At 40.0% G+C, this 13903-nt stretch overlaps 1 protein-coding gene across 1 annotated transcript; it reads left to right on the top strand.

The window, feature by feature from the left end:
- The first annotated feature begins 5916 nt into the window (after positions 1–5916).
- Positions 5917–12996, top strand: LOC311498088 (uncharacterized protein). Its single transcript, XM_084558529.1, has 4 exons — positions 5917–9939; positions 10092–10278; positions 10609–10736; positions 11007–12996. Exons 1-4 carry the CDS (start codon positions 9709–9711, stop codon positions 11121–11123), a joined length of 663 nt encoding a protein of 220 aa, XP_084414655.1. The 5' UTR covers positions 5917–9708; the 3' UTR covers positions 11124–12996.
- Positions 12997–13903: the final 907 nt, after the last annotated feature.

The following is a 13903-nucleotide window of genomic DNA, read 5'->3' as shown; positions in this document are numbered from 1 at the left end:
AAAAGTGGTATAAAAAACAAGAGGAACAAGGAGACATCAGGAGAATAACACTGGAGGCAAAATATTCAAGGTGTGGAAGCATAGCTTAGAAACATGTAGAAGTAAAGACAAACTCACAAAGAACCAGAGCAGAGAGAGGTCTTCATTATCTTTATATGGGAAATGAGAAACAGGTGAAACTACTGAGGGTGGAGCAAACAATTGTGGAAGGGAAGCAACAGAAACACTCAAGGAGGTCTTCAAAGTAACACAGGAAATGAGCTAAAACTCTGGAACAGAAGAAACTATAAGACAAGCAGACTGTGTGTATATATATATATAAACAAAAACTGCATTAATGTCCAAAACTAAAACTCAGAGAAGTTGGAGGCTGTCAGGAGGTTCATCAGGAGGCTGATGCTGCAAACCCTTCAGGAGCCTGGCAGGGCGCAGATGATCAAGGTGCTTTAGAGTCTGGGCTGGAGGCCATCGTCAAAGGTGGTGAACCTCTGGAGGAAGGTGGTGACCCTCCGCTGACTTTGCAGGAGGTTCGTCTGGAGGTCAGTGACGATGGGGAAGACCCTGAGGAAGTAGGCCAGGAGGCTGATGATCCAGGCCTTCCAAGAGCCTGACAGGAGTCCAGGGTTGAAGTCAAAGACTTTCTGGAGTTCTCTGCTCGGGACCAGCGGTGAAGGTGGAGATGCTCCTGGAGGCTTGGCAGGAGGTTGGCAGCGAGGGTCCTCCAGGGGTAGCGTAGGGTGAGTTCACTGTGTGAAAATATAAACTGTGTATATTGTGCAAACCTCATTTTTACCACAGACTTAAAATTGAAGGATTCACTAAACTGGGTGATTTTATTTTTTGTTTATTCAACATTCTTCTTCTTGGTCCTTTTCTTCAGCCTTCAAGCCTGAGACGTTCTCATACACAGGACAGGACTTTAACTGATGGGGAGAGATTACAAAATGACACTCAGTGAATGTTATTTAATCATGAACACATCAGCTCACTTTATATTAAATGGACTTCTTCCAGTGGATTAGAAAGTCATCTTGTTGTCTGTCTCTCTCTCTCACCTCTTCATAATCATTCAGTTCAGCTGTGGCTTTGGGGTTAGTTTTCTTCTTTCTGTGTAGAATGCAATGACAACAAATACATTTCTTTACAAAATTAAAATGGTTGCATACAGAAACAAGTCAAGCAAGCTTCTGATGGGTTACTCACAGAGTTTCCTATTTAAATCTCAACTTCCCACCAGTTCCTTAGAACTGTTTTACTGCGTCAGCTTGAAGCCATACAACCATGTAGTACTGTAGTCCAACAGGAATGTGCATGGCGAATCAAATCAAACGATCCATGAACCAATAAATGACAGGTCTCGGTTGCACTTCGTCTTATTGACCACTAGATGTCCTACTCGAGCACTGTGTCATTGAAGCCTCGAGTAATGAACCATTTGTTGAAGCGTCAAACAAAGCCTCGATCAGCCATCCCTACATAAAAGGCTGAACGGGCCGCTGTATGGTGGATCAAGGACCAACTGCTAACTAACACTCTGAGAACAAAGACAGAGAGAGGTTTAGGACACACCTTTATGGATAGGTAAGAGCTGGACATAGAATGATATGGGGTGTTGTTCCCAAACCTGAGTTCTAATCACTTCATTTACAGAGTGGCAAGTTTCATCATTATAATGAATAATTGTGAGAAAGAGGAAAATAAATCAGAACAAAACATTGTGTTCATGAAGTGAAAGTTTAAAATCTTTATTCTGAATAATAAAACTCTTTAGAGCAGAAATTCAGCCCTGTGATAGACTGGAGACCTGTCCAGGGTGGACCCCACCTCTCACCTCAAAGACAGCTGGGATGAATGAATGAATGAATGAATGAATTATAAACTTAGAGCAGAAATCCACAACTTCTTGTAAATTGTCGCCCTCTGCTGCAGTGAGAGGGAACTACAACCATGTCCAAACTACAGAGCTTCAACAAAGTGTAATGTCTGATTCTCTGGTGTTAAAGGATGTGCTGTGCACGCTGTGAAATATTTTTACTCTCACTTCAACAAGGATCCATCTTTCTCTGCATCTGTATTTCTCAAAACGAGCTGATTCAGAATAAAGATTTTAAACCTCAGCCATGTTTGGTTCTGATTTATTTCTCACTTTCTTCCAGTTACTTGTTCTAATGATGAAACTTGTCACTGTGTCATAAACTGTTCCACATGAAATGTTCATCATAACACAACCAACAACTGCTTCACTGATTAAAACTCCTCACTTCCTGTTAGAATGAACACAAACATAAAGCAGGCTGTTAAACTCTGTGAAATATTGATTTTATTTCTGTGTAACTGCAGAGCCAATCACTGATAGAAATACCAGATTCTTTGAGCTTCATCATTCAGTCTTTTTAAAGTGGAAAAGTTTCAGTCATTGATGGAGCAGTGAAGATACCAACTAATATTTATCAAATGTTCCATATGTAGCACTGGTAACCTAATCACTCTGCCATAGTTCATTGTTGGCCAACAGGAATCACAACATGAATCACAGGAAACAGCCAATCAGTCACCTCCATAGCATTGGACCTCCTCACTGTCACTAACAACACCTGAGCCAATCACCTGCAGTCTTTCTCACCTGAAATCCACCCTGTTCCTTTGTTTGAAGTGAATCCAGCTTGATGATGATGATTGCGAGATGAAGCCTCATGAGGCATCGAACCACTTGAGCCAACTGGTTCGAGAAAGGGTTCATTTCTCGAAGCTTCATGTGCACATGAAACCACCTACTGGCCAAGTGTATAACCACATAATGTGTGATGCATTGATTTTTTGTGTCTGTAATTAGTGATGGGCAATCGAGGTTTTGTTGAAGCCTCGACACGTGATTAAAAAAAGGTTCATTACTCGAAGCTTCAGTGACTCCGTGCTCTATTTTTTTGCATCTAGTGGACAATAAAATGTAGTGCAATGAAGACGTGTCATACTGGTTCATGCTTGTGTGGTACTTGATTGACCATGCACATTCCTATTCGACTACGTTACATGGATATGTGGTTTAAAGTTAATTATAAGAAAATTATATACATATAACAATAAAAAATAAAAAATAACGAACGGGAATCGATCCCTTGCTTCAATAACGAAAGACCGGTGATTTCACAGTGTGCCACTAATCCCGTTAATGGCGTTCAATTGTCGTTGGACCATTTTCATTACGTCACTACTACACTCTGTGGACCGTCGCTAATTAGTGCCGAGTGCCTATGACCAGGGACGGACTGGGGCTAAAAAACAGCCCTGGACTTTTTTCCCAAATAGGCCCATCATCCGGCCATTCGCCCCAGCCATACGTGACAGCCAATAGCCAGGATGTCCTGATACTATGCTACAATACTGTAGCCTATCAGACAAGGTATTCACAGCAAGTAACATCTCAAAAACAAGGATGATAATTGTGATTGTGTTTATTAATGAAGCCTCAGCCTTCAAATAAAAACTAAAAATGTACAATGCCATTAGCCTGGGTGTTCCCATACTGCTTTGCGCGCGATTTCATTCTCGCTGCAAAAGCAGTCTGGAAACCATCGCCCATATTTTCTCCTGAGATAGGGAACCAATCACAGAACGGGGGGGGCAGCAAGACGATGACGACGTCTATGCGCGACACCGAAGCTTGTAGTGTGTTAATCCAACATGGCAGCGGACCTAACGTTACCGTTCGATGCAGCCTTAGACAGTGTTTTAAGTAGCTTAGAACGCAAGTTTATTTAAAAAAAAAGAGCAACGTTTGGCGTTGAAAGACTTCATTGCCAAGAAGGATGTGTTTGCTCTGCTACCAACAGGCTTTGGCTATGAATCGCGCGCAAGGCAGCATGGGAATTACCAGGCGCATTTGATAGACATTCGTAGCGCCCAATAAACGGCTCTAGGCATTTGTAAAACCACGCCTCAAATACGAGAAAATAAACACGTAGTTTCCAGACCAGCATCTCATTGAGATGTGCAGTCGCGTCAGCCAGGCTACAATGCCATTACATCTGCATTGAAAATGAAACAGAGAACAGTACCGACAACACTTTCAGAGATAAAGTAGGCTACTTGCTGTATCTGAACATGGGGATTAGATATATTGTAGACCTAAGGGATGCAGTGCTGCTTTGGTCGTCAAGGACTACAACATTACTGCTGCTGCTGGCAATTGCACTGCAACCAAAAAGCTCTGTGAGCTTTTTGCATTTTGCTGCATCAGTTTCGAGAGACTTGGCCCTCTTTTCTTTGAATTTTTCCCATCCACCTTTCTCCTTACGTTTTCTACTAGCCATTGTCACATCTAATGATGTAGGCCTACTCTTCTTCCTTAGTTTTTTTTTTTTTTACACGTAGCGTATAATTGATCATATTAGCGCCCTCTGCTGTCGGCTGTTAATACCGCTTTATTAGACTTTTTTTTGTGCCGTCGGCCGTCGGTTGGACGGCCGTTCTGGACTTTTCCAGAACGCACAGATTGTCAGTCCGCCCCTGCCTATGACACGAGGCCACTCCTCCCATAGCAAGCTATGGGAGGAGTGGCCTCGTGCCTATGATCTTCTGCGTGTTTCTTTGCACTTTTATTTTTTTTACTTATTAGTGACTCGAGGCTACGCACGAGACACGACTCCCCATATAGCTCTAAGCTATATGGGGAGTCGTGTCTCGTGGCGAAGCCACGAGACACTATTGTTCTTCTGCGTGTTTCTTCTATATTATTATTCATCTTCCGTACCTTTTTTCGGTCTCTAACTCGCCCCGCAATTTTGGGGCGACACCGACAAAAATTACATCAAAACGTGAGCCTTTATTGGGAATGGTGTGCTATTACTTTTATAAGGAATCCACGAATTTTTCGTGAATTTATTCGCGAAAAACTGCGAAAATCGTCCCATTGAAATGAATGGGAAACTGCGAAAAAACGAAAAAACTGACACTTTTGAGGGGCATTTTCAAAAGCTAACTCCTCCCGCAAAATTTCACCTAGAGACTTCATTTAAACTTTAAAATGTAGGTAAATTTGTCCTCTATAAAAGTTCTATTCAGATTTTTGATATCTTTTATACTTTTCGATCAATCACTCGTCAATCATCGTGATCAATCATGTGAAATTTCTGAGTTTATAATGGGTGTGTATTGCGTGGAATGTTCGGCCTAGAGTGGGAGACCTCAGAGGCTAGAGTGGTAGAGGCTGTCTGAAATTCACTGAAATTTTTCTCTTTCCACGCTGCTCCTGGGCACATCTTACATCGTAGACATTAGATTTTTTCCACTTTTGTAGAGGAACTTGTCCTGATTCATACAATGTGCTCGCCTAAGACGAGACATTTTCTGAATTTGAATGGCGTGCCCCAGAGTGAGGAGTGTCCCGCTCCAACTGCCAATAAACTCCCATTCAAAATATGAAGCTGATTTTCGAGGAAAGCTGAATCCACCCTCTTCTTATACTCGCCACAGTTTCCACAATATTTACTCCAGAGACACCAAAATTACATCAGTGTGTTCGGGAACTTCTCCTGCCAATCACTGTCTGGTTTTTTTTTCTGATGTGAGCTTTGGTTTTGCCTCAGTGAGCCCAAATGCGAGGACTGTCAGAGGGCAAAAAATCAAAATTTCTTCCTTCTCCTCCCCTGTGTCTGTGAGTAGTCATGGCAACCAGCAGAGTCACCATGGCAGCCTCAGGCCAGGGCCACAGCTGCAGCCATTTTTGTAGTCCTTGGCAGTTAATTTCAGTTTATTTAAGTAAATAACAAAGAAAGAGACAGAGAGAGGGTAAAAGACAGACAGGCAGTAACAGAGAGGTAAAGCAAGACATTTTTTGAGGTGACTGTCACTCTGCTTGCTCTGTGTGTACATCTGAGCTGAATGTTTTCTATTGTGTGTGTGCGCGTGACTGTGCTAATCTCTACCCTTAGCTCAAAGTAAATTCTACAGTGTTAAATATGCAGTGTCAAAGTACATTGACTCCTTCAGAGTTATTACAACAACAGCTGGAGTAAGATACCGCCCAGTGTTGGTGAAAATATACGTCGTTAAACTACGGAGTGTCAAACGTACTCTGGAAAGCTCCGCCCACCCCCCTCGTCTAATGGAAATTTCAGGCCGCCATTTTCTTCGTGCCGAAGGACTGCGGTAAGTGTCTCCTAATTGACTATTAAACGCATTATTTGTCCTTTCAACAGAAGCAGCATTTTAGAATGACTTTATATCACTGTTAACTGTGAACTTTAACTCGTTTTATGTCTTCAAATGCCGAATTTCAGACGGCTAATGTGTAGTGGCCGAGTGAATGTCAAGTCCATGTGCGAGCAGCATTAAGGTAGCTAACGTTAGCTAATTAACATTAACTAGCAAACACTCAAATTATCAAGAGTTATGTTAACTTTGTTAATACAGTGTGGATGTGTGATTGTGTAGTTCTTTGTGACGTTCAAATATTATAGTGGAATAGCGAAGATTGCTAGTGTGGGGAGTTGGCTAAACTAGCTAAAGTTCATGTTAGCTGGACTATCCGTTGCCTTTGCATGAGCGGGTAGACATTAACTCTGGGTACTGAGTAAGCGTTGTCTTTTGTATTTTAAAGTTACCGCAGGTGTTACTGACAGACGTTGTCGTTTTTAATGTGTTGGAGACATTAAATTTAACCCCGAAACCCGCACGTCTCTGTCACGTGACGCTGTTTTGGTCGGTCCTGCACGCGACTTCAAACCCTAGCGGGAGCGTTTCAGAAGCGATTAGCCCGCCAGACTCTGTTTACTTGCTCAGATTTTTGTCATTTTCTTTCGTTTATGTGCTTCTAGATCTGCTTCTCCGTGTGTAAATATGCTACGTAGTTAATTAGTTTCTCTTTTGTCTGTTTTTACTACCGGTAGTTTGCGCGGTGTGTTTTATTTTGAAAATCGACCGGATCCTCTCTGCTTTTTCTGTGTCCGGCTTCTGCCCGCTCGAGGTGCTCTGTGTTGAAGCGGGCTGCCCGCGGTGTCCGTCAAAAATAGATCAGCGGAGGCCCGCTTTGGTGACGCTTCCCGTACCACGGCTGCCGGTGGGTTTTGAAACATTGAATAGCACATGTAATGCGGACGCGCCCGGTGGTTTTTGTATTGTAACGGTAGGATTAAGTAACGTTACTACAGCAATGTAAAGTAAATCCGTATGACAGTTGGGCTTGGGCACCTTCAGGAAGATGACATGATTAAGTTAAATTAAATCTTACTGGTCATTTCTGCAAAATAGCTGATTATTTCCCAGCAGTTTGGTGGCTTGAAACAAACTTTATTATATTCAAAGTGAACGTGATTCACCTCAAAAGGTGGCCTCGCTTCTGGACTGTTCAGTTGAAATGCATGATATTCTTATGTATGTTATGTATATTCTCAAATTTGAGGGAATACAGTGCATATAGTTTTTGTTTATTGTAATAATGAGCACATGAACTTTAACCATGAACTGTGCTGATACTCTCTGCAGGGAATTAAGATTTGCACAAGGAGCTTTAAATGCTAATAGTAATAGTAGCTGTTTAAAATTGATATACTGGAATATTAATATAAAATGATGGAAAATTTTAAGTTCTTGGATTTTGGAATTAATCAATATCTTACAAACGTCTATATGTGTTTTGTGTTACCCTTTCTAACCACACCCTTAACTTTGGATGCATTGTTTAAAGTATAGTTGGTACAAAAACATAAAAAATAATTTTAATTCACATTAAGTGTTTGTTTGAGCCCTACTGTAAAAGGTAATCCAGATTCAGTGAATATTAAGTGAGTAGTGAAATGTTATCATTAGATAAGCAATGGTTTTCTTGTTTACACTAGCTTTTGTTCCTGTGTCCTAGCATTTGCAAAGTTTGGTGTCCCAGCTGTAACAGAAGGTGTGAAAGTTGTCGACAGTTCAGGGACTGAGTTGGATGAAGATGTTTTTCAGGATGTAGTAACGGATCCCTCCACTGGGGTGTTAACCATCAAATATGACTCAGGTTTGTTTCTGTTAAATTTCTATTATGTTATGATGTTTATGAGAAGTGACAGGTTAGGGTTATCAGCAAACTCTATATAATGTGTTCTTATTTCGATTTCTCAATTCATGATTAGAATCTGTTTCCACGGTAGCCTCTCCTGAGCAATCCCAACCATCATCCCTCAATTCCTTGGACTCTGAGGACACAGACATCATTTCCGATAGTCCCTCCAGAAAACGCCAGAGGTTGGACGCAGAAGCTGAGCAAGTAAGTTCTTATAAATAAGTTCTTATGACATTTACGTGGTTGGAAGACATTGTTGATCTCATTATGTCTTGAAGTTTTTTGTTTTTTAGCTCCTGAAAGTTTTTTATTTTATTATAATAAAGTGTACACTTCAAGTACATCAAAGTTATTAAAATCAATTAAATTTATATGCTTGTTTTTATTATTATTATCTTTAACAATAAAATATAAATTAACAAATCCTCTCTGTAATCCTTATAACCTTGTCACTGTCTGGATGGAGCTCTTCAGTGTTTGTTACTTCGGTGCAGCCTTTACCTGAATTAATAAACTGTCTGTAGTCTGCTGATTGTTCCGCCGATATCTTTGAGATTGAATCGGGACATCTTTAGCCATGATATGAATTTATTTCCAGCATTTAAGTGAACTCTGATTTGCAGTGGATATAGTCCTAATGTGCTGAATTGTTTTGTATTGTGTTTCAAGTTGGTGGAATCCGTTCTTACCAACAAACCTGGTGGGGAACGTGTAATAAATGAATACAGGCGAACCAAATCCTTGACTGATGAAACCAGACGAAAAATGGTCAACATACTAGCAGCTGACATGACAGAAAAGAATGGGTAATTTGTTAACAGTCCTTGTGTTCTGCTTAGAGATTAATTTGAAATCGAAATTAAATCCAGTGAATATAACCGCAAACCCCTTTCTCCTTGCAGTACATCCCCACCCAGACAAGTGAAAGAAATGTACGCCAGAGGAATAGTGACCTTATTCCCCTACCTCAGTGACCCATTCTCTAAGAGTGGCTATGTGAGTTGCACACAGTAATGGTTGTAGTAATGTTAAATGCTGTATTGAAAAATTTTGAATCCTATCGGAGCCTGTTGTTTTCACTTTTAAATGTTATTAATGAATGTCTTTTTTTTTGTTATCCTTTCATCCTCCAAGGAGCACTATTATGATGGTGAGAGTGGAACTGGGTACTTGGCCTGGAGGATTAAAACTATTCAGAGAGGCACAGCTAAAGACAGGCGATCGTCGTTTGGAGGTAATACTGGAAAAATGTATGGAACAAAACAGTCGCAAGATCAGTTATTGCATTTGTTGCACATAATGTTTAAAATAATACAATATTTTTCTTGAAGTCTAACTACACCCTTCAATTCCTCTGACTTTGTCTACAGGCTGGCATGGCAAATTTTAGGGTGATTCAAAACAGTAGACATTTTGAGCCACTTTCAATGCACAAAATAATAGTAATAATCATAAGTTGTGAAGAAAAAAATGTCAATATTAACACCAGCACTGATATGTTTCATCACAGTACAGTCAGTAATTAAGTTTATACTTTTGGTATAAAGAGTAAAGAGTACCTCTTTAAAAGTTTGCCAGGTTTCTAAAACTGTTTTTGATATCAGTATTTATAATACTGTATTTTCCCATGTTATGTAGAATCAGCCAAAGGATCATCTGGTGAAGCCATGTCTGGAGGACCAACTGTCAGACGAGAGTCCGAGTTCGATCCAGAGACTGCCCTGACTGAAGATGAGTGCAACGAAGCAATCTCATTGATGAAACATTCAGCTGATGAGGACACTGTCAACAAGAAAATGAAACTGACGTTTGTGTATCGCCGCAACATGGTCCTTGACCCCCAGCAGTCGAGCAACATACTGTCTGACTTTCCACGTTTTAAAGACGTCAAAGGCTTGGTAATTATCTATCATTATTTTGAAAACATTATGACAGTTGAATAGTTTTTATAAGACGGTAGACAGGCGTTGTAGTAATACCCCAATAACTATCACTCGTTAACTTTGGTTGCCTGAAATTGAAATTGTCACCCATCACCACCCCACCCCAGGTTGAACAGGATTTCATTCTGATGTTTGGAGAGGATACCTCAAGCAAGCTTCTGGAGAGGTGGCCGGTCATGTTCAAGAAAAAGATCATCCAACAATGCAGAAAGCTTCTATCCACAAGTGAGCTTGAAGAACTCTTGCTGGCAGCTGATCCTCCTGAGGATGGCACTGAAGTTGATGTTGACTTTGGTAAGATAATTGTTCGTGTTCTTCTTCTGCTGCTCTCATATACTTGGAATATATAATTATCATATCTAAACATTTACATATCTGGATGTGTGATAAATGTAAGAGGACATTATGTACGCAGTATATTGAACAAAACTTCAAAAGCACTGAAGTGTTTGTCCCATGGTTTGATTTGGATAACTTCTTGTGATGATATAAAACTGCTATCTTTCCGTTATTGTTTTTTTTTTTATTTATTTAAATGCTACTGCCATTGCAGAGCCACTGAATTTTGTTGACAGCCCGCATAACTGAAGTGTGTTGAGATTGAACACACGATTGTTGTTACAGGTTGGGACAGTGACCTTTCGTCGGTTTTATTGCTGCTACACCTGATTCCACCCTCTGCTCAGGGTCGGAAGAGACCAGGAAAGGTTTCGGCATCCCAAGCAGAGAAGCATCTTGTGGTCTTCAAGAAGGTTTGTGTTTTTGGAGGTTATTGAGGGACAAATCTTATATAATTGCCTAATAGTTGTAGAATATGGTCATGCACAATAAGGCATTAATAAAGTGCTTTGTAATGAGTACTGACAGCCAATATGATGCTAACGTGTATTCTAAGCAACTAGTTGGTGGTGAATATGTCTCACTTAAAGTATTATTATTTAGTTTTTCTGTTCTTTTTGTTTTGGTTTTATGTATTACAATTGTCCAATTGTAATCATATCTTCATGTGTTTGTCTTCGCAGAGTGGAACAAACATTCAAGAGCATCTCGATGCCATCACCACCAGAGCTCAACCCTATCTCCTGGCTGTTGGAGTTAAGAAGAATGCAATCCATCCATCAGTTCTTCATCATTCTTGACAAGAATGCCATACCTTGCAGGTCAACCTCTTCTCTTGGTGCCTTTGATGAACTGTTTAAGGCTCATTTTGTGTTTGGCACATCATACAACAGCATGCTCCACAACATGTACACTTTTATCCAAACCACAGTGTACAACATTGATGTCGGCAAGGTCAAGGAAAGTCCTCGTGTCTCTGAAGTTAGGGCGAGGTTGCTTCATTAGTGCTTGAAGTTTCTCCTCTATCATGCAGTGTTTTGTTTGTCAGGCTGAGTTAACAAGTTCAAATATGCTTGTTAGGCATTTACGATTAGTTCATGGTTACTTACCTGGAAAAAATCTCAGGCTTAAATGTGCCCAGACTGGATGTGGATGTGTGTTTGGTACATTTTCTGGTTTTAGGAAACATTTAAACACCAAACACACTGAGTATATTGACCAGGAGGTTGACACTGATGTTAATTTGAGCACAGGAGAGGTGGTGACAGCTAATGTAGATGAGACAGCCACAACATCGCTGACGGGTAACAAAGATGAGGTAACCACAACATCTGAACTGTTGAGAAACTCCAATAGGAGCACTCTAGATATGTGTGCTTCTGCTGTTGCACAACTCAAGGCAGCCGGATTAAGTCAGTCTGCTGTAAATAGTTTTGTTTCCTCTATGGAAGAAGTGTGTTCTGAGATTCATAGTCAAGCTAAAGATGCAGCTTTACAGTGCTTATCTCCACAGGAAACAGAGGTCAGGCTGCATCCTGACAGGGTTCTAAAGATGTTGAACATAAATGAGCTGCGTTACTTCAGACCATTTGATGTACAATTGAAGTATGGAACGACAGATTCTTCTTTCTATGTTGTTCCATATTGTCATTTTATGCAGACTTAAGGTCAATGTTTTAAATGTAGATTTGTATTCTACATGAGATGTTTTCATGAGATGATATTTCAGCCTGACATAGTTGAGAGCTGCTAATAAAGTTCTTAAATGCATTATTTTGTGGAAACTTGTGATTTTTACTCACTTAATGGTGTTGCATGTAAGTTGACACTACAAAAGTGTAAAATTAACACTGCTAAGATTTATTTTCAGAAATGGTGTCAAATTTCATTCACACTATACAGTTAGAATTTTACTCTATAAGAGCTTGTTTTTCACTGCAAGAGAGTAAATTATCAACACAGTAGTGTGTAATATCAACACTTATTAGAGTGTTAATCTGTACTGGAATGGAACTCAATCAGAATTGATTTGACACCATAGAAGAGTGAATTATCAACTCTACCAAGAATAATATTTACACTCTTCAGTGTTATTTAACCTTTGGTGTAAAATTTCAATAACACTATTCAGTGTAAGTGAGTGTTAAATTTTTACTCTATTTAGAGTTAATTTAACTCTAAATTCTAAACACTATGGTAAGAGTTAATTTAACACTAATTCCGAGTTGGACCAAATACACTCGGAAATGGTGTTAAATTTAACTCTAAGTGTTACTTTAACACTGCAAAATTTACTGTGTAGTTTAGTGCGTCAGCGCCGCGCGTTAGCGTGGCAAATGGTAATGCCAACATTAGTATTGGTAATGCTAACATCTTTTTCCTTTTCTTTTTTTAATAACCCCGGCAGCAGCCCTCGAGTCACTCTCAAAATTTCCTGCGGGAATTTTCTAGTTATTCATTTTCCGCCCTTTTTCGCCGATTAATGCGGCCCGAACCAGCGAGAGGACCCCAACACATGATATATCAAAACGTGTGTTTTGATCCCGAATCCCGTGCTATTACTTTTATAAGGGATTGACGAGTTTTTCGCGAATTTATTCGCGAAAAACCGCGATAAATTTCCCATTGAAATGAATGGAGAAGCCCAAAAAAAAAAAAAAATCAACAGACATTTTCAACAATGAACTGCTCTGGCATACTTTAACCGAGAGACTTCCCACTAAACATTAGACGTCTGATTGACGTGCAGATCAGGTCTATATTGCGTCCGTCGGTCCATGACCAATTCTGAACGTCTACACGACGTGCAAACTAGGTCCGCTATTTCGACGTCTAACCATGACCCCATTTAGACCTCAATATGCCGTTCAACATTTGATCGTCAGACTTGATAACTTTTCTGGAGGTCATATGGACGTCTAAGATAGGTGCAGGAAATTGACGAATGTATTTTTTTTTATTTAAGATAAATATCAAACTTCTTGTTATCAACATGATTAATCAATATGAATGATTAATCATTTATATTCATATTCATTGTTGATTGTTGATTTGCGATTAAAAAATATTTATTATTTATTTATTGTACATAATATTTTGTTATTTTACATTTTCTTATTTTTCCTACTGGTTTATTTAAGGGTCTCTGGACCGTAGTCTGGCTAAATTTAACTGAGTTCTGCGCCTCAGTCATATCGGGTGAAATGTGTGCGAATTCGCGACTGTAACTGGCTGAGGCATTGTGTCATCACATACACCGTAAGAGCCACTCTGATTGGCCCAGGTGTTCCTCTTCTGTGGAAGCAATGGCCGAGTCTGCACCGTAGGCTACGACCGCTACTACAGCTGTTCTAAATCATCGTCCACTAAATTGCAGGTAAGTTCGGTCAACCCATACTGCCTAGTTAACTTTATGTTCATTTATAGTGTTTGCTGTTTTAGCTTTGTCGTATTAATCTAAACAGTTGTTGCTACAGTTAGCATTGCATCTTTTCCCATCAGCTCGTTAGCTTTTGAACACAACCACCGTGCTAACGTTTACAGACGCTTTAACGTACGGTGGCCTGGAGGTGCAAATCAA

Source organism: Chelon labrosus, assembly GCF_963514085.1.
Source record: "Chelon labrosus genome assembly, chromosome: 2".
Classification (NCBI taxonomy): domain Eukaryota; kingdom Metazoa; phylum Chordata; class Actinopteri; order Mugiliformes; family Mugilidae; genus Chelon; species Chelon labrosus.
Note: the sequence above shows the minus strand (reverse complement) of the source record. Positions and strands in the feature narration are given on the sequence as shown.